A 27,380-nucleotide genomic window follows, 5' to 3' on the forward strand; every position below is an offset into this window, starting at 1 on the left:
GCCTGTCCTCCCAGGGGTCTCTGCTGGCCTACAATGAGAGTGTCAGAGGCCAAGCTCTACCTTCCTAAGCTCCTGTTTCAGGGAAACAAGTGCGGAGTGTGCCCTGCAGAGAGGGGGATGGGGAACCCCTAGAGAGGCGCAGTGCTGGGGCTACAGCCTGACCCCATTTCCAGCAGCTCGGAGTCTTTGCTCTGATGAGAAAACACAGAGAATCCATAGTGTGGCTCTGTTTATTTGCAGTCCTTCTCACTTCACCCCATAGAAAAGACACTCAAGAGCTTGGCAGAGGGGCTGCCTGCTGTTGGGGAGAAGACCAGGAATAGCCAACGGGCCAAGGGGCTCATCCCAATCTTCAGGGTTAGCTACTGTCATGGCCAAGAGGAGGGAGAGGAGAAGGCCCCAATCTGCCAGTCTGGCTAGGGGAACGAGCACAGAAAAGAGGCCCAGGGTCAACAGAGCAGCCACTGCCAAGGACAGAAGGGGCCCTCAGGCCTGGTTAGGCCTTGGGGACCAACCCTGGTCTGCCCCAGGTTGCTGCCCCGTAGGTCTCTTCTGCACTCAACCATGATCCACGCCATCACCGTGGCCGCAGGAACAGGAGGTGGGTGTCCATGACGTTGGTCCCAGTCAGCCCCGTGTGCAGCAGGTGCGCCCCGCCTCGGAAGCAGCAGAAGAAGGTATGAGAGTCATTGCGGGATAGGAAGGCAGCCACGTCCAGGCCCTCAGCGGCAGCCTGGCTGGCAAGCTCGGGTACGACCCAGGCCCCAGCTGCCTCTGTGGGCCCATCCTGTCCATCAGTGCCACCACTCAAAAACAGCACCTCCAGAGACTCCAGTGGCTGTTGTCCCAGCTCTGCTCCAACACGCAGAGCCAGTTCCTGGTTCCGGCCACCCTTTCCTGAGCCCTGCAACTGCACAGTGGGCTCACCACCAGCCAACAGGCAGACAGGGCCCCCAGCCCCCACCACGGCCTCCAGGGCCTCCTTGAGCTGCAGGTCTGGGAGCTGGAGCTCTGCTGCCAGCTCCCAGAGTTGTGCCTCCTCCTCCACGGAGGCCCCAGTCCCAGGCGGGGTGAGGTGGGCTCCGGCCACTCGGGTGAGCAACCCGTAGAACCGGGCCACACTTTTCACGTCACCCTGTATGGCTGCGCTCAGCACCACGGCCCGGTACCCAAGTGCCTCGGCCTGCCGCTGAGCCTCAGCCAGGGCCAGCGCATTTGAGCCAATGATCACATTGAGCACGTGACCACAGCTGTGCGGCCCGTGAGGGTCAGAGTCAGACCGAGCCAACACGGTCTTCACAGAACGGGGCAGGGCAGCTCGAAGGCCGTAGTGATTGAGGATGTGCAGGCAGTCTTGCACGCTGTGGACGCTGGCCACGGTGGGGCCGCTGGCGATCACCTCCACCGGGTCCCCCACCACGTCTGACAAAATCAGGCTCACCACCTGGGGAAGGGTCACAGAGGCAAGGCTCAGTCCCTCCGGTGCCTCACCCCACGGTCACTGAGGACAAGCTGCCACGTATTCTAACCCCTCTCCTGGGGGTCTGCAGACCATGTGGCCATCTGGACACCCCACTCCCATCCTCTCTGGCGCCCCTCCCAGCCAGCCCTGTGGACTCCCACACCGGGATCCTGCCAATTTGTATGCTGTTCCAGGCTTTTGTCTCCCTGGCACGTGGGTCTGGCTCTACCAGCCCAGGGCTGCCAAGGGAAGCAGGGACCCACACACCTGGGCAGGGTAGGCAGCTTGAGCCAGCCCCCCACCCTTGAGCTGGGACAAGGCCTTCCGGATGGTGTTCAGCTCCTGGATGTTGGCTCCACGGGCTGCCAGCAGCTTGGTGAGTGTCTGCTTTTCTTCCAGTGTCACAGGCGGAATAGGGGCAGGGAGCAAGGCTGAGCCCCCACCTGCAGAGACAGTGAAGAAATTGGGCAGAGGGGATAAGACTGCAAAGGAATCTCGCCACTTAAGGAAGCAGGCAAGCAGTACCCACATTAGGGAAGGGGCTGCTGGAAAGCTGGGGTTAGGGTGACCCCGTGTGGACATGTAGGGAACGTGTATACAGTCACCACAACCTGGGCACCTGAGGCTGTGCTCTGCTTCGCAGCCCAGGTCCCAGCAGGCACTGGAAGAACTATTCCTTTAGCGCTTGAAATAGAGTAGACCAACAGGAGACATTGAGACCAAGGACGGATTCCATAGGAGCTAGAGACCTGGGTTCTAGCCCCAGGTCACACTGGCACAGATGGCAGCAACAGCAGGGACAATTTACCCATGACACCCTGAGTTACATGCTCCCTATATTCCCTCCCATGGTCACCAAACAAAATCAGTCAGGGGAGGACCCCACAGCTCCAACAAGGCCAGATAACCTGCCCAGGGCCACCCAGAGGTCAGCCATCCAGGCTCCTTACTGTCTCCCTTGCTCTGGGACCCTGGGAGCTCAGACCAACCATCTCTCGCAGACCTGGTATTTGCAACCACCACCACCCCCCGCTACACTATCCTGAGCCAGTCTGGCACCCACACCTGAGATGAGTACAAGCAGGAGATCGTCAGCTGTGAGACCTTCGGCCAGTTGCCGGATGGCCAGTGCAGCCCGAAGTGCATCTCGGTCTGGCAGGTTGTCCTCTGCACCCTCAAATACCTGGACACGGCTGTGTGGCTTCAGCAGCATCTCCCTGGAGAGAGAGAGAGAACAGACAGCAAGAGATGAGGTGGGCTCCTTTCCTCCCACCTGATTTCTCAGCTGTACGGGTGAGGAAGACCAAATGACACCCATCCCGGAGCCAGTCCAGACCCTGAACAAATGGGATGCTGGTGAGGGAGGGAGGCCTGATCCAGCATTGGGTTTGGGCCTAGCTTCCCCTCCCGGGGCACAGTGGGCAGAAGCCTCCCCCCAGGGCTCTTACTGCTTGCCAGCATGCTCCATAGCAGCACGAATCCCCTTGGGCACGCTGATCACACCCTGCACGAGATGCTGGCCCAGGAGCTCCTCCGCTGCAGCTGCCATGCCCAGCACAGCCTTGCCAAAGCCCACCAGATAGAGGTTTTGACGCAGCTGAAAACTCCGATCCCGCACCTTCAGCAGCCCACTGCCAGGATCCAAGCACAGTGCCCGGTGCAGCATGGGGCCTGGAAGCACGGCCCCCACAGTGCTCTCAAAGAGCTGCTGTGCCTGCTCTGACAGGGCCATGCCGCTAGCCAGCCGGACCACCGGGCTCCCCATGAGGAGCGGGCGTAAGAGGGCTCGGGCCACGCAGGGCAGAACCTGCAGGACCACAGCCATGCCCCACTGCTCTCAGCACCACCAGGCACCCATGGCTGCCTAGGGGAAAGAAAGCACCGGTGAGGCTGCTGGAAGCAAGACCAGAGACAGACAACCCCCACAACAGCCACCTCTCTGAGAGCTTGGGGCCGCTGGACCCCACAGGGGCTGCTGCAGTGGGCCATCTGCCAGCCCAAGACTTTCTGAGGCCCTCAGCTGCCTGATCTCATGCCAGTTCTCAGAACCCAAACCTGCCACCTACCATAGCCTCCTCTTCTGCAGGTTATCCTCCAGCCCTCTGGCCACTCTGCCCTGAGTCCAAAGGTCCTGTTAGCTGAGTCCTCCCCCTAGGCCACCCATTCTGGCCCGAGAGTTAATCATTCACAGAGGCAGCAATCCGCAAGGTCCTGCCCCAACCCTTTTCCACCCCCTGTACTTCTCAGCGTTCATCCAGAGGCAACATCCCTTTCTGGGACAGTGTCCCTGCCCCTTTATCACTTCTGTTGCCAAGAGGCTGCTGGCTGTCCCACCAACTGACTGAGCCTTACGACCTGCAGCATGCTCTGTGTCACTGGCTTGCGGATCTGGGCTGGGGAGCCTGGGAAGGCTAGGTCTGTGTGGGGAGGCTGTAGGCTCACAGGAGCACTGACAGGCAGGCTCAGAGCACATCCTCAGGACACACAGCCTGAGGAATCCCAGCAGTCCAAGGTCAGTCTAGCAAAAGGTTCAGGTTCAAATGAGAAGTGGCAGCAAAGACTGGCTCATGCTGGAAACTTAGAGAAGTCCCTAGACACCACATTGAGGAGGAGCCCAAGCTGCAGGAAAGAAAAGAATACCCTTCCACCTACCTGGCTGGCCAGACCCAACCCTGCCGAGAACACACATTTCACTCTAACAAGACAAGTCTTGGGTCATACATACCACCCACCCACAGGAGTGAGAGCTGAGTGTCTGGAGCAGGAAAGGCCAGGCTCCTACAGCTGAGGCCAAATAGTCTTTTTCCCCACTGGGCAAGGTAAAGGCCAAAGAAGACTTGGGGTGAAGATCAGGAGGCTGTAAAAGAGTTCAGGGACAATGAAGCCCCAAAGAGATCATCTCTAAAAAAGGCATCTACTTTAACAATGCCCACCGTAAATGCTAGTGGCCGACTGCAGCAGCAAGCATGGAAAGCAGGGGAAGGAGGCTGGGAATCAGGCTCCAGCTCCACCATGGTGACAGCTCCTTTCTTCATTGGGCCTCATGTGCAAAATGAGAGGTGGGATCAAAGACTAATGCTTCCCTCTTGACATCCTTGGCCTCTCTGAGCTGCCAGGTTAATACAGAAAGCCTGAACTCAAGACACTTTATCCCACACTCAAAAAAACCTAACAACCTGTAGCCCTCAGCCATCTCGCCAGCATGGTTCTCACCTTTCCCGTAAGACCAATGCTGCCTGACTCCAGTCCTGAAAGGGAACACCACAGAAGACGCTGCCTTGGGGACTCAGAAAATGGGCTCAGCTTTTGCCAGGAAGCCCCTGGGACTGGCCCATTGGGCTAGGAACCAAAAGCGGCTTAGAATCTAGCAACAGCTTGACAGCCTGGGTGAACTTTGTACCCGTTTCCCAGATGGACACAAGCCTAGAGGACCCCAGCCTGGCCACGGTCTACTAGGGCCCAGGAGAGGATGGGGGTGAGAATGGAGGGTCTTCAAGGGTTAAAATACAAGACGTCCAGTTAAATTTGAACTTCAAATAAACGAGAAATTTTTAAGAATGTAAGTATGTTCCACACAATATTTGAGACATGCCTACACTAAATAACTATTGGTTGCTTATCTGAAATTCAAATTTCAGAGCTGCTAACCAGCCACTCTCCAGCCAGGACAGCCTCCCAAACTAACTCTCAAGCACTCCAGAACCAAGCGCGGAAACCCCGCGAAGCCCCTCCTTGACTCCGCTCCGCCACCAAGTAGGGCTGGAGCCACTTCCGGCCTTCCCCGGAAGTAACGTCAGTCTCAGGTCTTTGCGAAGGAAGTGGCTGCCGCGTTATGTCCGGTGGTGACCGGAGAAAGAAGTACCCGCCGTCCAGAAGTACCTGGACCCGCCACTGCCCGGCCCATGGACTGCTTCCGTGGGCCTTCGCGCTGTGGACTTACCGCTCCACGGCTCCCGGCCGCAGTTTCCGGTACCGGGGGCCGGAAGTACTCTCGGGTGGGCGGAGCGGAATCCGGAAGTGTGGTGGGAGGGGCGGGGTTGGGGTGCCGGTGGGAGCCGGACGCGGTGAGGTGGGTGGAAGGAGTCGCGGCTGGGGGATTGGCTCCGCCCTGACCTCTGGCAGGCTTGCATGGAATACCGTTTTGGCTTCATTGCCTTCGTCTCTGCAGTGGGGGCAACAATCCCTGACTTATCGATTGCCTTAACCGTCCGCTGCTTTATGCCCTAGGAGCGCATCCGTCAGCACGTACATTCCACTAGATTAGGTGCCTGGCACAGGACTGAGCAGACGGGCTGAGAATTACTACTTCCCCACAATCCACCCCTTCTGGAGCCAGATTAAATCACCCTGGCTCTTCCCCACCGCTATAATCCCCCAACAATTTTGTGTTCGCCCCTCTCCCTCTTGGCCAACCTAGTAACAGCTCGGACTTGGAAAGTTCAGTCCCGTGATCCTTGAACACACAAGCTGTGTATAAAAAACGAATGAGGGACGCCTGGGTGGCACAGTTGGTTGGACGACTGCCTTTGGCTCAGGTCATGATCCCGGAGTGCTGGGATCGAGTCCCGCATCGGGCTCCCAGCTCCACCGGGAGTCTGCTTCTCTCTCTGACCTTCTCCTCGCTCGTGCTCTCTCTCACGGTCTCTCTCTCTCTCAAATAAATAAATAAAATATTTTAAGTAAATAAATAAATAAATAAATAAAAGACGAATGATCCTGGGCCAGCCTGTGTGCACCCTTGAGCCCTGTGGAGGCCGAGAAAATTAAGGCCATCCCACCTCAAGTTTAACGTTAGCACAAGTACAGCCCTCTTAGCTTCGGCATCCATCTCAGCTGTGACCAGGGGCTGAACTCTACCCTATTTTAGTTACAGGAAAAATCGCTATACCCCACCCTGCAAACACCCCGGCAACAGCTAATCAGCTTGCTGCAGGGAAGTCTGAAATTTCCCCACTTCCCCTCACCCCCCAAGCCTCCGGTAACCACACATAAAAACCCCTTGCTTGGCAGGTCTGGGGCTCTCGCTCCTGTGCCGCTGTGCTGGTGACAGTCGTGAGCCAGGACTCTAATCCGAATAAAGACCCTTGTGTGTTTGCATCGGTGTTGGCTCCTTGGTGGTCTCTCGGATTCAAAACTTGAGCACAACAAGCCCGACTTGATGCCTTCCCACATTCTAAAGACAAGTGCTGACCAGACTCTAAAGACACAAAAGAGTGCATTTTTAAAACTGATGTTTTCTTGGGGAGGAAGGGAAGGGAGTTACATCACAAATCACACAGTAGACTTTCCAAAAAATCTTAAACATATGCCCCCCTTCCCTTTTTTTTAAAAAAAGATTTTATTTATTTGACAGACTGAGATCACAAGTAGGCAGAGGCAAGCAGAGAGAGAGAGGAAGAAGCAGGCTCCCCGCCGAGCAGAGAGCCCACTGCAAGACTCGATCCCAGGACCCTGAGATCATAACCTGAGCTGTAGGCAGAGGCTCAACCCACTGAGCCACCCAGGCGCCACCCCGCTTCCCTTTTGCAGTTGCCACATCTCTCCATATCATGTTCTGCTTTCATGAACTCCTACCTCCTTCCTAACTTTGTCTGGATTTTTCTTTCCGTTTATAATAGAGGACCTTTTATTCCCTATCATTCTCTCCCAAACTTCCCCACTCCATCCTTAAAATGAAGGCACCTTCGGGAGGATCTGCCCTCTTTAGATGTGGGGAGATGATAAATATTTGAATGTTCAGTTTTTCCTTGCTTATAGTAAGAAGTCTTTATCCATTTTGAATTTATTCATTCCTCCACCATTCAACAGACATTTCCTGATCTATGTGGGTCAAATGCTATAGCTACGGGGATGAGTAAGAAGTGGTACTTTTCTGTTGGGAATTTTACTTTGCTTTTGTAATGATAGTCCCACACTGCTGGAAGGAATGTGTATTTAAGGACCTCTTTCATTATTTACTGCCAGAGATGGATGAACAGACACCACTTACTGTGCCATTGCTATTCTGTTGGAGTGTAAGCAAGATTATGCCCATTTTTGAAATCCCCCATCCCATCCCATAGCTACTCACAAGATCTATCAGGTTTAGATGCCCACTGGACTGTGAGGTCTTAGAAGGTGATGACTTGGTCTAATTCATATTTACATCTCTACTGCCTTGCATAGGACCAGGCAGGGTCCTATAGCTGGGATTGCTATTTTTTTTCTTTTGTCCCCCCACTTTATTTCCTTCTTTTTTCAATGAATTAACTAGAGAATAGTGAAGTACTCGGCCACAAAGTGCTGCAGACCCAAGGTGGAAATAATCTCACAAAAGGAAAAGAGATGGTGGTGAGTAGAAGTAGAATCCTTCATGAAGCAGTGGGATTTAAGTCTAAGAAAACAATTAGGCTCATGAGACTGCATACACATACCTTGAGAGTAGGCATGAATATGTCTACCTTTTTTTTTATATAATGTTAGCTACTTTATTGTTTCCAAGATTTTATTTATTTATTTGAGAGAGAGAGAGAGCATGTGCAGAGGAAGGGGCAGATAGCAGACTCCCTGCTGAGCTTGGAGCCCAACACAGGGCTCCATCCCAGGACCCTGAGATCATGACTAAAGGGGAAGTCAGAAGCTTAACTGACCGAGCCAACCAGGCTCCCCTGTCTATAGTCTTTTTAAGTGCACTTGGGCTAAATAAGTATCAATGTCAAAAATGTGACAGGCGATTTCAGTCCAAGAAAATAACTGGTTGTGTAGATGAACATTATGCAGGGATGGGGTGCCTGGGTGGCTCAGTCGGTTGAGCATCCAACTCTTGGTTTCAGTTCAGGTCATGATCTCATGGGTTGTGAGATTGCGCTCCACATAAGGCGAATGCATGCTCTCTCTCTCTTACTCTGAAAATAAATCTTAAAAAAAAAATAAAGTGATTGTAGGAGAGGAAAAAACTTTTCCCTCTATTCTCTTAGGTTCAGTGGCTGAGGCTCTGGGACAAACTAAACTGACAGAAGACAGATTAACAGGAGAAAAAAGTTTATTTCCTATGTATATGGGGGGCCTCACAGAAACAAAGTAAAAACCCCAAAGAAGCCATTAGGCCTGAGAGCTTATATACCATTTTCAACAAAGAGTGATAAATTTGAGAAATGTGACAAGACAAAAGGAGTTCAAACTTCTCGGGGCAGTAAATTGTGGGAAAGTATACATGGGGGAAACTAATGGAAGATAAGGATTGCTGTAGTAAGATTTGTTTGTACAGATTCATCTTGGCCTTGGCTTTTCATCTCCTGGTACAGGAAGGACTCCTTTCTCATGGGAAATTTATGACCTGCTTTTAGGTAGGAAGGAAGAGGGAAGGGAGCCTTTTCTGCATCTATTCTCAAATGCCTTCAACTCAAAATAATCCTTATTCCGAAGTGGCATGTTTTGGGGTGGCATATTCTAATCCCCTTCAAATGGACCTGAGATATTCAGCCCAGAGCTGTTAGGATCTAAAAACCCATTGATAAGAGAATTTATACAAATAAGTTATAGTACTTCTAAACATACTAAAAATGGTTTTCTAATGTTACTAAGACTTATATACGTGTTACTTTTTGCAGTGCTATTTTATGTTTTTTTTTTAAGATTTTATTTATTTATTTGACAGAGAGAGATCACAAGCAGACGGAGAGGCAGGCAGAGAGAGAGAGAGGGAAGCAGGCTTCTTGCTGAGCAGAGAGCCCGATGTGGGACTCGATCCCAGGACCCTGAGATCATGACCCGAGCCAAAGGCAGCGGCTTAACCCACTGAGCCACCCAGGCGCCCCAGTGCTATTTTATGTTTTAAAAAATTTTTGGGGGGCGCCTGGGTGGCTCAGTGGGTTAAGCCGCTGCCTTCGGCTCAGGTCATGATCCCAGGTCCTGGGTTCAAGCCCCGCATCGGGCTTTCTGCTCAGCGGGGAGCCTGCTTCCTCCTCTCTCTCTGCCTGCCTCTCTGCCTACTTGTGATTTCTCTCTGTCAAATAAAGCCTGCTTCCTCCTCTCTCTCTGCCTGCCTCTCTGCCTACTTGTGATTTCTCTCTCTGTCAAATAAATAAATAAAATCTAAAAAAAAAAAAAAATTTTTTTTTGAGGGGCGCCTGGGTGGCTCAGTGGGTTAAAGCCTCTGCCTTCAGCTCAGGTCATGATCCCAGGGTCCTGGGATCAAGCCCCGCATCGGGCTCTCTGATTAACAGGGAGCCTGCTTCCTCTTCTCTCTCTCTCTCTGCCTGCCTCTCTGCCTACTTGTGATCTCTATCAAATAAATAAATAAAATCTTTAAAAAAAATAAAGACTATACCTAAGAAAGCATTAAAAAAAAAAAAAAACTATTGAAATAACCACTTAAGGGGCGCCTGGCTGGCTTATTCGATAGAGCACATGACTTTTGATCCTGGGGTTGTGAGTTCAAGCCCCACACAGGGTGTAGAACTTACTTAAAAAAAAAAAAAAAAATCACTTAAGTATAAGCCTTCCCCATTATTCAAGCAAGCCAAAAGAGAGAAGGCAATGTCCTGGGGTACAGTACTCATATGCTTTTGAGAGAGGGTTTACTAAATTTATTGATTTGGATTAAGCTTTAACTTAAATGTTCCCATTTAGAGCAAAGGAGGAGGTCCCCCCTGTGTGATGTTAGGTTATCAGTGACCAAGGGAAGGTGGTACTAATGGCCCCCATCTCCACTAACAGTGCTGCATCTCAGGAGTTCAATGTGGATAAAGTACTTGGTCCCTATAACTCTGAAATCACCCTCCCACCCCTGCACACAAGCTCAGGAGGCTCACTGGGGTAGTGAATGGTACAAATACAAATGACAACAACGCTCAGTCTTGGGCTTTCTGACTTGGAACTTTGCTATAAGTAAGTCCTGCTTGAGGGAGAAACTGATTAAATGTGACTGCAGCCATCTGAGGTTTCAGATGCCTGAGGAGGTCAAGAGTGCTAGTGCATACTGTCAATCCAGCAGAGCCAGCAGCCAGCCCCCTAAACTACCCGCTCCTCTATCGACATCTACCCTGCTGTCCTCCAGCCTCAAACCAGGGCGGTGGTTACGAGTGCTATTTACCACCCAAGTCCAGTTCTCTCCCCCTCCAGCACTTCCTGGCCCCCTTTTGCTTGAGAAGGGTCATTTGACTAGTTCTGGGCAATGAGTAGCAAGTAGAATCGGTGTGATTCATTTGGGGGCAGTTAACTGCCCAAGTGAGGCCTTCCTGAGCATTTTTCCCCTGGACTTGGCAACCAGCAACATTCAAGATGGTGGCTTCTTTGCCAACCTAAGCCCTGAGTGACTGATAGGAAGAGCCACCCTGCCAACCTACAAAGGATGGGTATTGAAAGTGGAAAATAAGCCTTTGATGTTTAGAGCCACTAAGATGTGGGAAAACAAAACAAAACAAAAGTCACTAAGATGTGGGGGACTGTGTTATTGCGCCGTGACCTAGCCTATGCTGGCTGATATGCACACTTTACCCTGTTGCAACTCGGTTTCAGGTGCATCTTAGAATCTTGATCTACTCTTGGTATCGTATCATCTGGAAAACATTGGTTCTAACTGGCGTTCATCCTGCTAGATGCACCAAGAGCTGAAGAATATCTTGCTGTGCATTCACAAACCCAGGAGAGGCTTACGCACTAACCACTACTACAAGGCAGGAGCACAAAGCAGAAAGCAGCTTCCACGAAGAGAAGTTCTTTGCCTCAGTCTTGGGTATCTGTGGCACGGCAGATTTTCGGTCCATCAGTTCATGCGGAGTCTTTCTTCTTTATTGCATTTTAATTGTGACTGGACAAAAATAAATGATAGCAAGAATTCAGGACCGGCAAGAAATGTAGGATGGAGGTAGAACCAAGCATAATGAATAGGGACGTATTCGGTCTTTTCTCCAGTGAGATGCACTCAGTTTGGAGATTCATGGTGGAAAGATTGTGAATATCATACTGCATCCGTAAGAGAACCTATAAGACGTTCTGTCACCTTAAAGTCCACTGTGAAAATAAAGTCGTGATTTTTAAAATTTATTTATTTATAAAACCTGAGATAAGTCAGAGGCTCTCCGTCCTCAGCTCCAAACTGGAAGCAGGTGCCTCCGCAGGGAGGCACTCCTGAGTTCGATGTGAGGATGGAGTAGTGAAGGGCCACTCGGTGGGAGGGAGAGGGTCAAGAGGCAGGGAGGGGCAGAGCTGGCTTTACTGAAGGCCGTGAAACCCCCCAGCTATTTTCTTTGGTAGAAGGGGTGGGGGATCCAATAGGTGCACCCGGAAACAACTCCGCAGGAACCAATGGGGGCTGCTTAAGTTCGATCAGAAAGGGTTTTTAAGCCTTTTGAAACAGTTCTGTAGGCTTAGAGGCAGAGGCCCTGGGGCTCTAGGCAGCCCTTCCTGGGTCTGGGCAGTCTAGGCTTATCTGGGAAGAACCCATCCCTTCCTTCCAGAACAAAAAGGCATTGTTTACCAACAATGGACTTTTTAAAATGTAAATGATTACCTACCCTTTGCCCTAGAAACAGGGCTGGAACTAGAAACAGGTTCCAGTCGGAAGCAGAATGTGAATCCAGGCTCTAGGCTTATTGGCTGTGTGACTCTGGAAAAGTTACCTGAACTGTCAGAACGTCAGTCTTCATCATTAAAATGGGATTGAGGGCATTAAATTAACAAGTATTTTAAAGTGCATACAGGGGGTGCCTGGGTGGCTAAGTTGGTTAAGGATCTGACTCCTGATCTCAGCTCAGGTCTTGATCTCAGACCCTGCGAGTTCGGGTCCTGCATTCAAGCCCTGCGCTGGGCTTACGGGCTCCATTATGAGCATGGTGCCTACTTTAAAATTTTAAAATAAAAATACAGTGTATGGGGGCGCCTGGGTGGCTCAGCCAGTTAAGCGTTTGCCTTTGGCTCAGGTCATGATCCCAGGATCCTGGGATCGAGCCCCACATCGGGCTCCCCGCTTTGCGGGGAACCTGCTTCTCCTTCTCCCCCACTTATGCTCTCTTTCTGTGTCTCTCAAATAAATAAACCTATTTTTTTAATTTAAAAATAATGTATGTAGAAAGGCTCTAAGTTGCAGCTGGACCAGCTTTGTGGGTGTGTGGCCTGTGCAATTCACACAGGGAACCAAGGTCAGAAGGGTTCCGCACTTGAATATTGAATATTGTTGAATATTCTACTGCTGCTGTCTTGCATTTGTTAAATTTTTCGAGAAGGGGCCCATATTTGTATTTTGTACCAGGCAGTGCAAATCATGTGGTCGGTCTTGCTACCTAGAGAAGATGCCCTCCTTTCAGATTCCCCTGGTCTGGAGCTCAGGATCTCTCTGAAGAATTCCAGTAAGTGGCCACATGTTAGGAGTGCCAACGCTCCACACCAGGTGCGGGGGGGGGGGGGGGCGCACAGAGGTGGCACTATGCTTCCTGAGCAGTGCTGAGGCTGTCCTGAGAACGTCTGAGTCCTCTTGCTAGGACAGACACATCCTGGCCACTTGGCTCAGGGGAGCTCTTTAAGCAAGAGACCTAGAAACCCTGGGCTGGGCTCACTCAGTAGCTGAGGGCCACACTTTGAGTCTTCCACAGGCTGATCCCTTGCGGAACTGAACACTGCCTGTAATTCAGGCAGGGTACAAGCCACATGAATTATATGAAATCAGCCCAGGGTTCCTGGGGGAGGGGGGAATCAAATGTTCTAATCGTTTAATCGTTTAAATCGTTTAATCGTTTAAAATGCTCTTAAGTATATTAATTATACTTAATATACTTAATATATATTTATATAATTTATATAATTTATATACTTAATAAATATACTATAAATATATTAATTTGATCAACAGAAGGAAAAAATTAAAAACCAGTAGAAAATGTTTCACTGAATGAAACCCCTGCTGAGGTGCCTTTAATGCCACTGGAAGAGGTTTATAACTTCCATTTTGATGAGGGAGAGAAGGCTGACTGAGGACACAGCAAAAGGCTGACACCTCGCAATCTCCCCCTCACCCCCACCACTCCTGGGTGGGACAAATGTGACATTCTTTTTTTTTTTTTAAAGATTTTATTTATTTATTTAACAGATGGAGATCACAAGTAGTCAGAGAAGCAGGCAGAGAGAAAGGAGGAAGCAGGCTCCCTGCTGAGCAGAAAGCCCCATGTGGGGCTCGATCCGAGGACCCTGGGACCATGACCCAAGCCCAAGGCAGAGGCTTTAAGCCACTGAGCCGCCCAGGCGCCCCCAAATGTGACATTCTTTAGGAATCTCCCAACTATCTTGATATTAATGGCTTGTTAAAAGGGAAAGACAACCTTGATCAACGCCGCAAGACCTCTGGTATCTGGTACCTCATAGGCCCTCTTTAGCATATGAAAGTTCTGTTGAAACCTCCCTTTCCCTTACCTTCCCCCAACCGCATGGTACATAACCTGGCATCCCTCACAACCCGGGGCAGCAGCTCTCCCTGCCCACGGGTCCTGTCCCCATGCTTTAATAAAACACCATTTTGCACCAAAGATGTCTCAAGAATTCTTTCTTGGTCATCGGTTCCGGACCTCACCCCACCAAACCTCATATGTTCTAGAACTTCATCCATTTGATGTCAGGTGTTCCCTCCACTCCTGGCCATCATTATTTACTCTTGGTGGTAAGTGAAATAAATGAAGCATTCATTTAGTGAATCAGGCAGTTTGTCAGGTACGAAGTGGTTCTCTGCGAACAGAGAGTGACAGCCAAAATGTGCTGTGTCGTCACCGTGGGCGGCAATTGTGTCCCAACCTTCTGCTCCTCCTCTGTGGCCATTCTGTACACACACACACACACACACACACACACACACCCCTTCCCAAAGAAGAGTCACCTAACTCTGGGTATTGTGAGGGCTGGGTTTAAGAAGTTGAGGGGGAGGGGGCGCCTGGGTGGCTCAGTGGGTTGGGGCCTCTGCTTTCGGCTCAGGTCATGATCCCAGGGTCCTGGGATCGAGCCCCGAATCCGGCTCTCTGCTCAGCAGGGAGCCTGCTTCCCCTTCTCTCTCTGCCTGCCTCTCACCTACTTGTGATTTCTGTCAAATAAATAAATGAAATCTTAAAAAAAAAAAAAAGTTGAGGGGGAGAAGGAAACACCACCGGTAAAGGGTGCCTCTTTGACACCTAGACTGTTTTAGCGGAAGGCAATCGAGACCTAGCCGACTCTGAAAAAGCTTCTCACCTCTCCCTCAGCTGCCTACGGAATTCAGAGAGGGGGGCCTGTAACAGGAAGCGAGCTGTTACCAGAGATAACTGTTTACATCAGAAAGTCTTACCTGCAGGGCATGGCAAACATTTGTTTACCAACCGTTTGTGAATTGTCTTCCTCCACCTTGAAGCCCCCGCCCCCTACCCTTTTCTCCTTTGCTCCGATGGTAAAGAAACCTCAAAGGCAGGAGCGCCCAGCTCGCTCTGTGGGAAGCCTGCGACTCCTGTTCTGACGATTGTTGAGTTTGAGCCCCACGTTGGGTGCAGAGTTTAAGTGAATAAATAAAATAAAAATTAAGTGAATAAATAAAAACTAAAAACAACAACAACAAAAACCCAAAACCCTCCATTGCCTGACTGCTGAGGGGCCAAGGGCACACTGCCCAAAATAGGCCACTTGGATATATTGCTTATTTTAAATAAAAGTTATTGAAGAGAAACCTATAGCAGGTCTGTCCCCCTGAAAGCAGGAAATAAATCTCCCCGGTGAAAGGCACCCTCCCTGTACCAGGAGCTAAAGAGACATCCTTATCACCAGAGATGGGAAATTTAGAGCCCAGAAGGCTATATAAACAGCTCTTGTTACTTTTTACTAATTTATGACCCCACCCCAAATTCTATTTAGAATTCCTTACTAATTGAAGCTCCCAAAGTGAAGTTTTCTTTAGTCTGTCAATTCCTCACAGATTTATTCTCTTTGTGTAAAGAGTATAAACACTGCTCACCTTGGTTATTTCTTAAGGTCTCAGTTCCATAACGGGGCCTCCAGGCACGTGTGATGAAACTTTGTTTTTTCCTCCTGTTAATCTGTCTCATGTCAACTTAATTCTTAGTCCAGCTGGAGGAGTTTGGGAGTAGAGAAGACTTTTTTCGTCCCTTCTGTTGGCATAGTTGGCGGGGTACTTGAACTCGCCCGACATCACTCACTCCAGATCCAGCAGCAGCTCAGAGATCCCGGACATCTGACATACAACGGGCCAAAGGTAATATCTCTTACCTTGTCAGCTCCCTGGAGTCTCTGTGGAGTCCGATGGAGCCAGAGTGGGGAGAATCTTTTTTTTCTTTTTCCCCTTTCTCTAAATACCGATTAGCAGAAGATATTGTAGAAGAAAAACCTTGGCTTAGCAACTCTTTGTAAAAAATTTGATAGAGTAGCCTTTGGTTATTGGTCCATTTCCTCCCAGAGATCGTCTTTGTTTTCTTTCTCTGTGTCTTTTGTGTTGTTTGTCATAAAAAGGAATTACCATAGGGCAGAGCACAGACAGAGGCCCAGTACGCTTGCTGTTCCAGCTGGCCTCTAGAAGGGTGTCTATTGGGACAAACTTTGTTGTGGATCCTCTATGTAAAGACAGGATGAGGTTTTTCCTTTTGTTTTGGTCTGTGTCCTAAGAGTTTGGCTTTGTGACCTGCCAGAACGTTCTCTCTGGTCTCTGCCTGCGGGAGGGTATACTTACCAGAGTGCACCTTGGTGGCCCGTGCAGGAGATGCAGTTATAAGTCGCCCTCTCGTCTGCCCATGACAGCCTGCAGGGGAATTTGTCATAAAAGGTCCCAGAGCATAAGGAGCCTTTGTTGTCTAACCTTTGTTGCTTGTCAGTGCTGGAAAAATTCTATTCCAGTAGCACCTGCCCAGTGACATAGTTTAGTGGGTCTACGACTAGAGGCATCTTACAATTTCAAGGGAGACCGGAGACATCCTTACCTCCTGTGCAATGAAAGTCTTTGTTCTTACACTAATTTGGGAGTGAACTTCTGGATCATGGAGACTGCATCATCCATGCCCTCTCCAGATGCCTCTTGCGTCTTTGGTTAAGCCATTAAAAGGCTTATTGGGGGCGCTTGGGTAGCTCCATCATTAAGTGTCTGCCTTCTGCTCAGGTCATGATCCCAGGGTCCTGGGATTGAGCCGCAGGCATCGGGCTTCCTGCTCAGTGGGGAGCCTGCTTCTCCCTTTCCCACTCCCTCCGCTTGTGTTCCCTCTCTCGCTGTGTCTCTCTTTCTCTGTCAAATAAATAAAATATTTTTTAAAAATAAATAAAATAAAAAGGCTTCTTGGTTTGAGTTACTATTAATGGATCCTATTCATCAATGGTGAGACGATAAATCCTTAAATTGTCTATATTTGAAAAAAACAAAAACAAAAACCCTTTACAAAGAGAACTCTCAAGGTGCCTGGGTGGCTTAGTCAGTTAAGCTTCTAACTCTTGATCTCAGCTCAGATCTTGATCTCAGGGTCATGAGTTCAAGCCCTGTGTTGAAAAAAAAGAACTCCTCTCTTTAAAAAAAAAAAAAAAAAAAAAAAAGGGCGGAGGGGCGTAGCCACTGCTCTCAGAGTGGCTCATTGGTTAAACGTCTGCCTTAGGATCAGGTCTTGACCCTGGGCACCTTGCTCAGCAGGAGTCTGCCTCTCTCTCTGCTCGTGCTCTCTATTTCACTTGCTCAATCTCTCCAATAAATAAATAAAATCTTAGGGGAAAAAAAAAGAAATCTCAATTGTCTTGTTAGAATAATGCTAGCCTTAGGATTCCCTTGACAAAAAAAAGACTTGGGGCACCTAAGTGGTTCAGTCGGTTAAGTGTCTGCCTGCAGCTCGGGTCATGATCCCAGGGTCCAGGGATTGAGCCTCATATCAGGCTCCCTGCTCAGCAGGGGAGTCTGCTTCCCTCCCCTCACCCCTCATGCTCTCTCACTCACCCTCTTTCAAATAAATAAAATCTTTTTTTTTTAATTAGACTTAAGACAAATAAATGACTACAACCAAGGTAAATTTACTTTCTTAAAATCCAGTCCCACCTGCCGATTTTAACTTAACTTCTCTTTCCCTAAAAGACTTGCAGAGAGCATTCCAGCCTAATCTCTAGGTTCAAAACATACAGGCTAATCTTGTAAATGCCACAAGCCAGAAAGTGAATTTAGCAGAAGCACCTGGGACAGGCAGTAGGGCTCACTTTGCTGTAATCAAGTCTGCCAGCTTCAGGCATTTCTATGCAATAACCTTCACAGATTTATTGGGCACCACCTCCCTACTCTCCCGCGCCCCCATTTCAAAGAACTCATATCCCTTGAAGAGCAGCAGACCTTTTAAATTATAAAGACCTTTTTTCTCCACTCTCAAAAGATCCTACCAAATTTAGAGAGGATTTAGAAAGACTAATTGCTCTTCACAACCCCACTCACAGAGACCTTGACTAGCTGCTAAGGGGAGTTCTTCTGGCCCAAGATTATATTATGGTCATTACACAGGTCACTTTGCCCCCTTGAAGAAAACCCCCTCCCCCTTCACAGAAGAAACAGGTGACCAAAATTTCTCCCAGACCTTCCTACAAATGATCTGCAAAAGGGCAATGTTCAGAGACGAATAAAAGCCTAGGTTAGGGCACCTAGGTGGCTCAGTGGGTTAAGCCTCTGCCTTCAGCTGGGGTCATGGTCTCAGGATCCTGGGATCGTGCCCCTGCATTGGGCTCTCTGTTCAGCCGGAAGCCTGCTCCCCACCACACCCCACCCCCATCTGCCTCTCTGCCTACTTGTGACTTCTCTCTGTATCAAAAAAAAAAAAAAAAAAAAAAAGCCTAGGTTAAGCTGTTGTACTCAGAAAGGCTTTTGTTAAAATGCTTTAAGCAGACTGTAAAAAGGCATAGATCTTTTTATTCCGATGTTAGATTTAAAAATCTCCATGATATAAAGAAACAAACTTAGTTAAAAGTTGGACCAATCCCTTGATATTCAGGCTGTGATCCAGTTCTTTGGGGAATTAAAAATGTCTTTGTCTTACAAATATCTATAAAACCAGATATTCAGTCATAGAAGCAAGTTACAGCCAACCTTGCTTTACAAACCTCACCTATTTCTCTAAATATGTTTATGGATATTATACTTTTTTTAAAGTAGTCTCCTTGCCCAGTATGGGGCTTGAACCCACCCTGAGATCAAGAGTCACATGCTCTACCAACCGAGACAGCCATGTTTATGGATATTATAAAAGATCAAGATACTAGAACAAAATTGTCCTATACTTAGAAAACACCATTTACATTCTTTCTCTGCCCCTTAAAGTTATAAATCTTATATCTTTGAAATGACATAGCCTACAACTGCCTGAGAAGAAAGGGGAAGAAATTGGGGACAGGGGTAGGCCTTTTAAAATACAAGTTGGGGGGCGCCTGGGTGGCTCAGTGGGTTAAGCCGCTGCCTTCGGCTCAGGTCATGATCTCAGGGTCCTGGGATCGAGTTCCGCATCGGGCTCTCTGCTCAGCAAGAAGCCTGCTTCCCCTCTCTCTCTCTCTCTCTGCCTGCCTCTCCGTCTGCTTGTGATCTCTCTCTGTCAAATAAATAAATAAAATCTTTAAAAAAAAATAAAATAAAATAAAATACAAGTTGTTAAAAGGCTCAATAGGACGGCACCTCTGATACCAGGCAGATATGCTCCAAATGTGAGATACTTTGTCCACTTCCGGATGGTCTTGCTAAAATTAATTTGTAAAAGAGCTCTATTTAGTTCGTATGAAGGCAAGTGCTTGTAAAGATTGGGCATTCTAAAATTCAGAAATCTAGAAACTGAATCAAATGTTTTTTCAAGTTTATATAATCTGGAACATATTTGGTACCAAAGCTAATTTAAAGTTGGTTTAATCAAGGTAGACATGTCTTTAAAGTTATCAGCTGAAAATTAAAACTCTTTTTTCTTGGGGTGCCTGGGTGGCTCAGTGGGTTAGAGCCTCTGCCTTCGGCTCGGGTCATGATCTCAGGGTCCTGGGATTGAGCCCCACATCGGGGTCTCTGCTCAGCAGGAAGCCTTCTTCTCCCTCTCTCTCTTTCTGCCTACTTGTGTCTCTGTCAAATAATTAAATAAAATCTTTTTTAAAAAACCCTCTTTTTTTTTTTAAGATTTTATTTATCTATTTGTCAGAGAGTGCGAGCACAAGCACTGGGAGTGGCAGGCAGAGGGAAGAACAAGCTCCCCACTGAGCAGGGACCCTGATGCAAGACTTGATCCCAGCACCCTGGGATCATGACCTGAGCTGAAGGCAGACATTTTACCAACTGAGCCACCCAGGCGTCCTGAAAATTGAAACTCTTACTCTGCCTATGTTTACTTAAAGTCAAGTAAGCTGATGTTACCTCTGTTACAAATTTTTAAAAACAATAGTGGTAGTTTGAAAGAATGACTAACTTTGAAGTCTCAAAGTTTTTTTTTGTTTTTGTTTTTTTTTTTCTTATTTATTTATTTGACAGACAGAGATCACAAATAGGCAGACAGAGAGAGAAGAGGAAGCAGGCTTCCTGCCAAGCAGAGAGCCCAATGCAGGGCTTGATCCCAGGACCCTGACATCATGACCCGAGCCGAAGGCAGAGGCTTAACCCATTGAGCCACCCAGGCGCCCCTGGAGTCTCGATGTTTTTATAGGTAGTCTAAGCATAATTGTCAAGAACAAGTAAATTAAATGGATGTAAAGAAGATAACTATTTTTAAATAGTTTCTCCCAATCTTTTTGGAACCTGAAACTTTAAAGATTTGCTAAGTTAAATAATTCATTTAATATCTAATAATTCATTTGATTAATTTAAATCATTTAATTTTAAATTAAGTTTAATGTCTCATTGCCAAACAATATAAAATTATAAACATTGAGTATTGGACATAGGTTTATCGACTTTTGTTTTATTACAAAGAAACTAAAGATAAATTTGGGTCTGTTGGGAAACAGGTTTTGAGCTCTAATGAAAGATTACACTATAGGGGCTCCTGGGTGGCTCAGTGGGTTAAGCTGCTGCCTTCGGCTAATGTCATGATCTCAGGGATCTCATGATTTCCTGGAAATCAAGTCCCACATTGGGATCCTTGCTCAGCAGGCGTCTGCTTCTCCCTTTCCCTCTGTGCTCACTCTCTCTCTCAAGTAAATAATTAAAATCTTTAAAAAGAAAAAAGAGCTCAGGTCATGATCCCAGGGTCCTGGGATTGAGCCCCACATTGGGTTCCCTGCTCAGCAAGGATTCTGCTTCTCCCTCTCTCTCTGCTCCTCCCCCGACTAGTGCTCTCTCTCTCTCTCAATTAAATAAAATACTTAAAAAAAAAAGAAAGTTGTAAAATATTTATGAAAAAAAAATCTTTGGAAAGAAACTTATGTGGTCAGTAATGGCCACTTAGAATAAATGTATTTATTATTTTTTTAAAGATTTTATTTATTTATTTGACACACACAGAGAGAGAGATCACAAGTAGGCAGAGAGGCAGGCAGAGATAAAGGAGGAAGCAGGCTCCCTGCCAAGCAGACAGCCCGATGTGGGGCTTGATCCCGGGACCCTGGGATCATGACCTGAGCTGAAGGCAGAGGCTTTAACACACTGAGCCACCCAGGCTAAAAAACCCAAAGTGAGGGTTTTTTTTAAAAAGATTTTATTTATTTATTTGACAGAGAAAGACACAGTGAGAGAAGGAACACAAGCAGGGGGAGTGGGAGAGGGAGAAGCAGGCTCCCCACTGAGAAGGGAGCCCGATGTAGGGCTCCATCCAAGGACCCTGGGATCATGACCTGAGCCCAAGGCAGATGCTTAATGACTAAGCCATCCAGGCACCCCTAAAAATAAAATATTTTTTTTTCAGATTAAACCCTGAATCTTCTTAGTATTAAAAGAGCTAAGTTTGGGAGACCTGTGTGGCTCAGTGGGTTAAGCCTCCACCTTCGGCTTGGGTCATGATCTCAGGGCTCTCTGCTCCGTGGGGAGCCTGCTTCCTCCTCTCTCTCTGCCTGCCTCTCTGCCTGCTTGTGATCTCTGTCAAATAAAGAAATAAAAATCTTTTTAAAAATAAGTAAATAAAAGCTAAGTTTGGGGGACCTGGGTGGCTCAGTCGGTTAAGTGTCTACCTTCAGCTTGGGTCATGACCCTCAGATCCTGGGATTGAGCCCCACATCGAGTTCTCTGCTCAGTGGGGTCCTACTTCTCCCTCTCCCTGCCGCTCCTGCTTGTACTCCCTCCCTCCTCTCTGTCTTAAAAAAAAAAAAAAAAAGCTAAGTTTTATTCATAACAATGCAACCTTCTATATTTGCCTTTAAAATCTTCTATTGTCACTTTGGTTAAATAGATAAATACTGTTTCATAACGATCTCTGATCCAGGTCAGCCAAATATTCAAACCTTATGGTATTTTTTGGACAAACTTCCCAAAATCAAATTCTAAAATTAAGTCTTTCGAATAATCTAGTTCCAGAGAGCTCCCGGAGCATTTAAAAGACTTTGTGAGAGATTAAACTAATTAGGTTTATTTCATATGTTGAATTACCTGGGAAGCATTGTCAAGTTAGTGTTCTTAAAATTTTATGAAACTCCTAGAAATTCGATATGTTGTGGTATGTTATTATCATTAAGTGCTGTATGTCACAGACATAACTGAATTTCCTTGTTGATCGCATTGTAATGAACTTTAATCAGATCTTTAACCATGGCCATTTTTAACTCTTTTATCATTTAAAGAGTTACACTTTTACTCAGACGCTTTTACTAAAGGTTCCTACAAATGTGTTTGATCTTCAGAGAGATTCATGGAAAAGACTTTTTAACAAATATAGGTTTCTGATAACCCTTAGATCATAAAACTGAACTGGGTAAGAATTTCCAGAACTGGTGGAAGAAGTGGATTCTAGCAGAACAAGAATTAATAACATGGGATTAAAGAGACTGAGGAGGATGATTGTTATTTTTATGAAATTTTGTTTAAAACTTTGCTGATTTTTTTTTTAAGGTTTTATTTATTTCTTTGACAGAGAGAGACACAGCAAGAAAGGGAACACAAGCGGAGGAGTGGGAGAGGGAGAAGGAGGCTTCCCACAGAGCAGGGAGCCCAGGGCATGGCCTGATCCCAGGATCCTAGGATCATGACCTGAGCCAAAGGTGGCTGTTTAATGGCTGAGCCATCCAGGCTCCCCAAAACTTTTGTGACTTTAAAAAGTTTATATATTTATTTGAGAGTGTGCATGTGCAAGAGCAGGAGGCGGAGTGGAGGTGGCACTAGGTAGGGGCTGAGGGAGAGGGAGAGAGAGAATCCCAAGCAGACTCCAAGCTCAGTGCAGAGCCCCACATGGGACCTGATCCCATGACTCTGAGATCACCACCTGAGCACAAACCAAGAGTTGAATGCCCAACCGACTGAGCGACCCAAGCGCCCCACATTCCTGATTTTTTTTAATGTTTTATTTTTCCAGGTTTAAGGAAACTTTCTCTTCGCTACCTGATTACAGCAATTGATAAATTAGACCTTGGTGACCAAATGGAAACATTTTATTTTCTCCCTTACCTGATACCTCCAGAATTCAGAACTCTCAGTAAGAATTCTTATATTTTCATGGCAATGTGTTTAATTGCCTAAGTTCAATGAGAAACTGTTCTCCTTGTAACAGGACACAATTGGAAGCATCAGTTATATTATCAAGGCTTTGGAATGTCTATTTGAGAGACATGCATAGACTCAGATATGACCAGATAGCTTTAAGGACCTAAGGTTGACGATATGGAGCCAAAAAAGGCCCTTAGATAAACAGCCCAGTACCTTACTTCTGGGGTTCCTAGCAGCCTTTACCAGGTGCATAAAGAAGGTCACTTCCTGGCAGGTGCAGAACTCAGGATATTTGGGGGACCAAAAGAGAGGAATTAACTCAGATCTGTAAGTATTGCAGGAAAAGTCTGATGGTAAGTATTTGGCTTGACTTCTGGCCTCAAGACGTTAGAAGTTCAACCTAGAGGGGTACCTGGCTGGTTGTTGGTGGAGCATTTGACTCTTGATCTCTTAGGGTTGTGACATCAAGCCCCATGTTGGGCATAAAGCTTACTTTAAAATAATAAAGTTGAAAGATGCATTAAAAAAAAAGTTCAACCTAGAAAATTCCTTATTAGAAACTTCCAGGGGCACCTGGGTGGCTCAGTTGGTTAAGCACCTGCCTTCAGCTCAGGTCATGGTCCTGAGCATCAGTGGGGAGTCTGCTACTCCTTCTCTCTCTCTCTCCCTTCAAATAAATAAAATCTTAAAAAAAAAAAAAAATTCCAGCAAAGCAAGTTTAAAAGCCTGTATGACCAATCACTATTCTTGCTGCAGTTACAAAGAATCAGGCCAAGTTGTTTTTTCTTTTTTTATGATTTTATTTAGTTTGAGAGAGAGACAGATAGTGACAGAGATAGTGAGAGAGAGAGCACAAGCAGGGAGAAAAGGGAGAAGCAGGCTCCCACTGAGCAGGGAGCCTGATACAGGGCTCAATCCCGGGATTCTGGGATCATGGCCTGAGCTGAAGGCAGATGCTTAACGGCTCAGCCATCCAGGTGCTCCAAGGCCAAGTTTTTTGAAACTAGACTTATTTTGCAAACAAATTGCAAAATAAGTCTAATTTGATGACAGTCTTTGGTTTTAAAAAAAAAATGGTGATTTCAGAGAGCAAAATTATGTTCCCATAATACACCTGTGTAAATATCAGATTCTAATACAGCTTATTATAAACTGGACTAGATCCTGACTTCTAGCTTCTTCGAACTCCTGGCTACAACTCTCCAAACTGTTTTTTTCTTTTCTCTCATCTTTTTGACTTGGAAATATTTGATAACACTGCCCATTTTCCCGAAGCCCTGAAAACCAAATACGAACAACTTTATATAAACTTCAGAGAAATCAGCACAACAGCTTGAATATAGACGATCTTTATACCTGTTGCTCTGTGGGCCACTCAGAGATTGCCAGAGACATTGGAACTACTGACCAGGAAAATCTGTCAGACTGTCACTTTTTGTTCTCTATCTGAAGATGCTTTGAGCCTGACATCTAGAACTCTTGACTGGCTGGCCTAAAAATTCAAAACCTGGTTTACAGTTTGATCTAATCATTAATCATTACTTTTCTTTTGTTTCTATAGGAATGCCTCTTATTTAATACCTTATCTGGGGGCGCCTGGGTGGCTCAGTGGGTTGAGCCGCTGCCTTCGACTCAGGTCATGATCTCGGAGTCCTGGGATCGAGCCCCGCATCGGGCTCTCTGCTCAGCAGGGAGCCTGCTTCCTCCTCTCTCTCTCTGCCTGCCTCTCTGCCTGCTTGTGATCTCTCTGTCAAATAAATAAATAAAATCTAAAAAAAAAAAAAAAAAAAAAACCTTATCTGAATCCTTGGCCTAATTTTAAGAACACACCTGCATCATTGCCCAGAGAAATGAGTTTAGCTGAACTAACCTATTGTCAAGACTAAGAGACTGAATCAATCGGATGGAACAGTCTAGCAGCTCAACTTTGAATGTGTGAAATTTCCAGGGAAGTTGCAAAGGAGGAAACTCTAGGGGCCCAGGGCAGGCTGCTCCAAAATATGCCACTTAGACATACTGCTTATTTTATATAAAAGTTATTGAAGAGACAACATATGTAGGAAGGACACTCAGAGCTTCCTCTGTCCTCCCGGAAAGCAGGAAATAAATCTCCCTGGTGAAAGGCACCCTCCCTGTACTAGGAGCTAAAGAGACATTCTTAGCACCAGAGATGGGAAATTTAGAGCCCAGAAGGCTATATAAACAACACTTACTTTTTACTAACTTATGACCCCAGCCCAAATGCTGCTTAAAATTCCTTATTAACTGAAGCTCCCAAAGTGAAGTTTTCTTTGGTCTGTCAATTCCTCACAGATTTATTCTCTTTGTGTGAAATATAAAAACAGCCTGCCCTGATCATTTCCTGGTCTCATTTTCATAACTGGGCTTCTGTGCACAAAAAAAACATTTGTTTTTTTCTCCTGTTAATCTGTCTCATGTCAACTTAATTCTTAGTCCAGCTGGAAGAGCTTGAGAGTAGAGAATTTTTCCTTCCCTTAATGCCTTTGACTCCGTCTTTGTGGGGTTCCCAAACCTACATACGTAGTTAAATTTGTTTTTCTCCTGTTGACCTATCTTATTTCAAAGATTTTATTTATTCACTTATTTGAGAGACAGAGTACAAGCTTGGTGCCATTGAGGGGAGGGGCAGGGAGTAGAAGCAGAGGGGAAGGGAGAGGGAAAGGGAAAGAATCCCAAGCAGACTCCACACTGAGTGGGGCTCAGTCTCACAACCCTGAGATCATGACCTGAGCCAACACCAAGCTTAAATGACTGAGCCACCCAGGCGCCCTTGTCTTATTTCAATTTAATTATTAGACCAGCCAACAAACCTAGAAGGAAAGAAGGGAAAACTCTTCCTCCAAAACCATCTTAATCAGCTCCAGGGAAGCCTGGAGAAGTGGGCATTCTTTTTTTTTTTTTTTTTTTTTTAAATTTATTTATTTGACAGAGAGAGAGAGAGAGATCACAAGTAGGCAGAGAGGCAGGCAGGAAGCAGGCTACCTGCTGAGCAGAGAGCCTGATGCAGGGCTCGATCCCAGGACCCTGACATCATGACCTGAGCTGAAGGCAGAGGCTTTAACCCACTGAGCCACCCAGGTGCCCCAGGAATACCCCATTGGGCATTCTATCTCAGAAATTTGTCTCAAAGAATTGGAATTCATAAGGAGCCCTCGGTTTTAATTTTTTTTATTTTTTTTTAAGATTTTTATTTATTTATTTGACAGAGAGAAATCACAAGTAGGCAGAGAGGCAGGCAGAGAGAGAGGAGGAAGCAGGCTCCCCGCCGAGCAGAAAGCCCGATGCGGGGCCCGATCCCAGGACCTGGGATCATGACCCGAGCCGAAGGCAGCGGCCTAACCCACTGAGCCACCCAGGCGCCCCTTTTTTTAATTTTTTTTTTTTTTAAGATTTTTATTTATTTATTTGAGGAGCCCTCGGTTTTAGAAGCTATATTGTTTAGGAGACGTTCCACTTTAAGTTGTGTAGCATTAAGTTTAAAAATGTAATAAATAGGCCAATCCTAACCCAATTGTGATACTAATTTCACAATATGTAAGTGTATTCAATAATCATCATCTTGTACAGCTTATGTAATGTTACATGTCAATGATGATACCTCAATACAGTTGGGGGAAAAACCTTTCCACATAGCTTAAAATATAAGGAATAATTGTTATTTCACATAACAAGTGATCTCAAGGTAGGATGGCTGTAGGGTTGGTGTGCAGGTCACAAAGACGGGAGATCAGTGTCTTGGAGCTGCCCTAACAGTCACACAAAGTGGGTGGCTTAAAATAATAGGATTTTATTGTCTCAGTTCTGGAGGCCAGTAGTCCAAAGTCCAAAATCAAGTTGTTAGCAGAGTCATGTTCCCTCTGAAACCTACAGGAGAGACTTGCATCTCTACCTCCAATGTCACCTTGCTGTCTTCCTTCTGTCTCTTTTTATAAGGACACCAGTGTATTGGATTTAGGGCCCACCCGACTCCAGTATGAGCTCATCTTTACTAATTACATCTACTACAAATCTATTTCCAAATCTGGTCACATTCTGGGGGGTGAAGACTTCAATACACCTTTTGGGGGGACACAGTTCAACCCATAACAGACCTTTCCCAACTTTCTGCTCTGCCATTCTCATCCTCCTGGCTTGCCTTTAGGCTGCCTTCCTCATGGTCCAATGTGGCTACAGCAGTCCCAGACATCACCTCCCGCACAGCAGTGAGCACCAGATGGAGAGGGATCATCTCCTCCTTGTATCTCTTTTAGAAGCAAAGAAACCTTCCAAGGCCCATCCCCAGGACATTTCCTCTCATTTCTCAATGGCAATAATATCATCACACCTGTAAGCCTAATCCCATCACTGGGAAGGGAA

The 27,380-nt window shown here is 46.8% G+C and overlaps 1 protein-coding gene and 1 long non-coding RNA gene across 7 annotated transcripts; one reads left to right on the forward strand and one right to left on the reverse strand.

Annotated features, from left to right (window-relative positions):
• Positions 1-214: 214 nt before the first annotated feature.
• Positions 215-5,461, reverse strand: GLYCTK (glycerate kinase). Of its 6 annotated transcripts, none has more exons than XM_047692522.1 (5): positions 5,403-5,461; positions 2,911-3,326; positions 2,528-2,679; positions 1,730-1,905; positions 215-1,444 (listed from the first exon to the last, which is right to left on the reverse strand). In XM_047692522.1, the coding sequence occupies exons 2-5, from the start codon at positions 3,285-3,287 to the stop codon at positions 578-580; spliced, it is 1,572 nt and encodes a 523-aa protein (XP_047548478.1). In that variant the 5' UTR covers positions 3,288-3,326; positions 5,403-5,461; the 3' UTR covers positions 215-577. The 6 variants fall into 6 exon arrangements, with proteins under 6 accessions (XP_047548478.1, XP_047548497.1, XP_047548506.1 ...); XM_047692541.1 differs by lacking the exon at positions 5,403-5,461 and adding an exon at positions 4,396-4,533; XM_047692550.1 differs by lacking the exon at positions 5,403-5,461 and adding an exon at positions 4,188-4,320 and having other exon boundaries at positions 2,567-2,679.
• LOC125079145 (uncharacterized) lies at positions 4,651-27,380 on the forward strand. The gene is made up of 3 exons (XR_007121054.1): positions 4,651-5,457; positions 15,510-15,659; positions 27,166-27,380. It is a non-coding gene; the product is annotated as an uncharacterized LOC125079145 (long non-coding RNA).

The sequence above is a fragment of the Lutra lutra genome, chromosome 1 (genome assembly GCF_902655055.1).
Source record: "Lutra lutra chromosome 1, mLutLut1.2, whole genome shotgun sequence".
Classification (NCBI taxonomy): domain Eukaryota; kingdom Metazoa; phylum Chordata; class Mammalia; order Carnivora; family Mustelidae; genus Lutra; species Lutra lutra.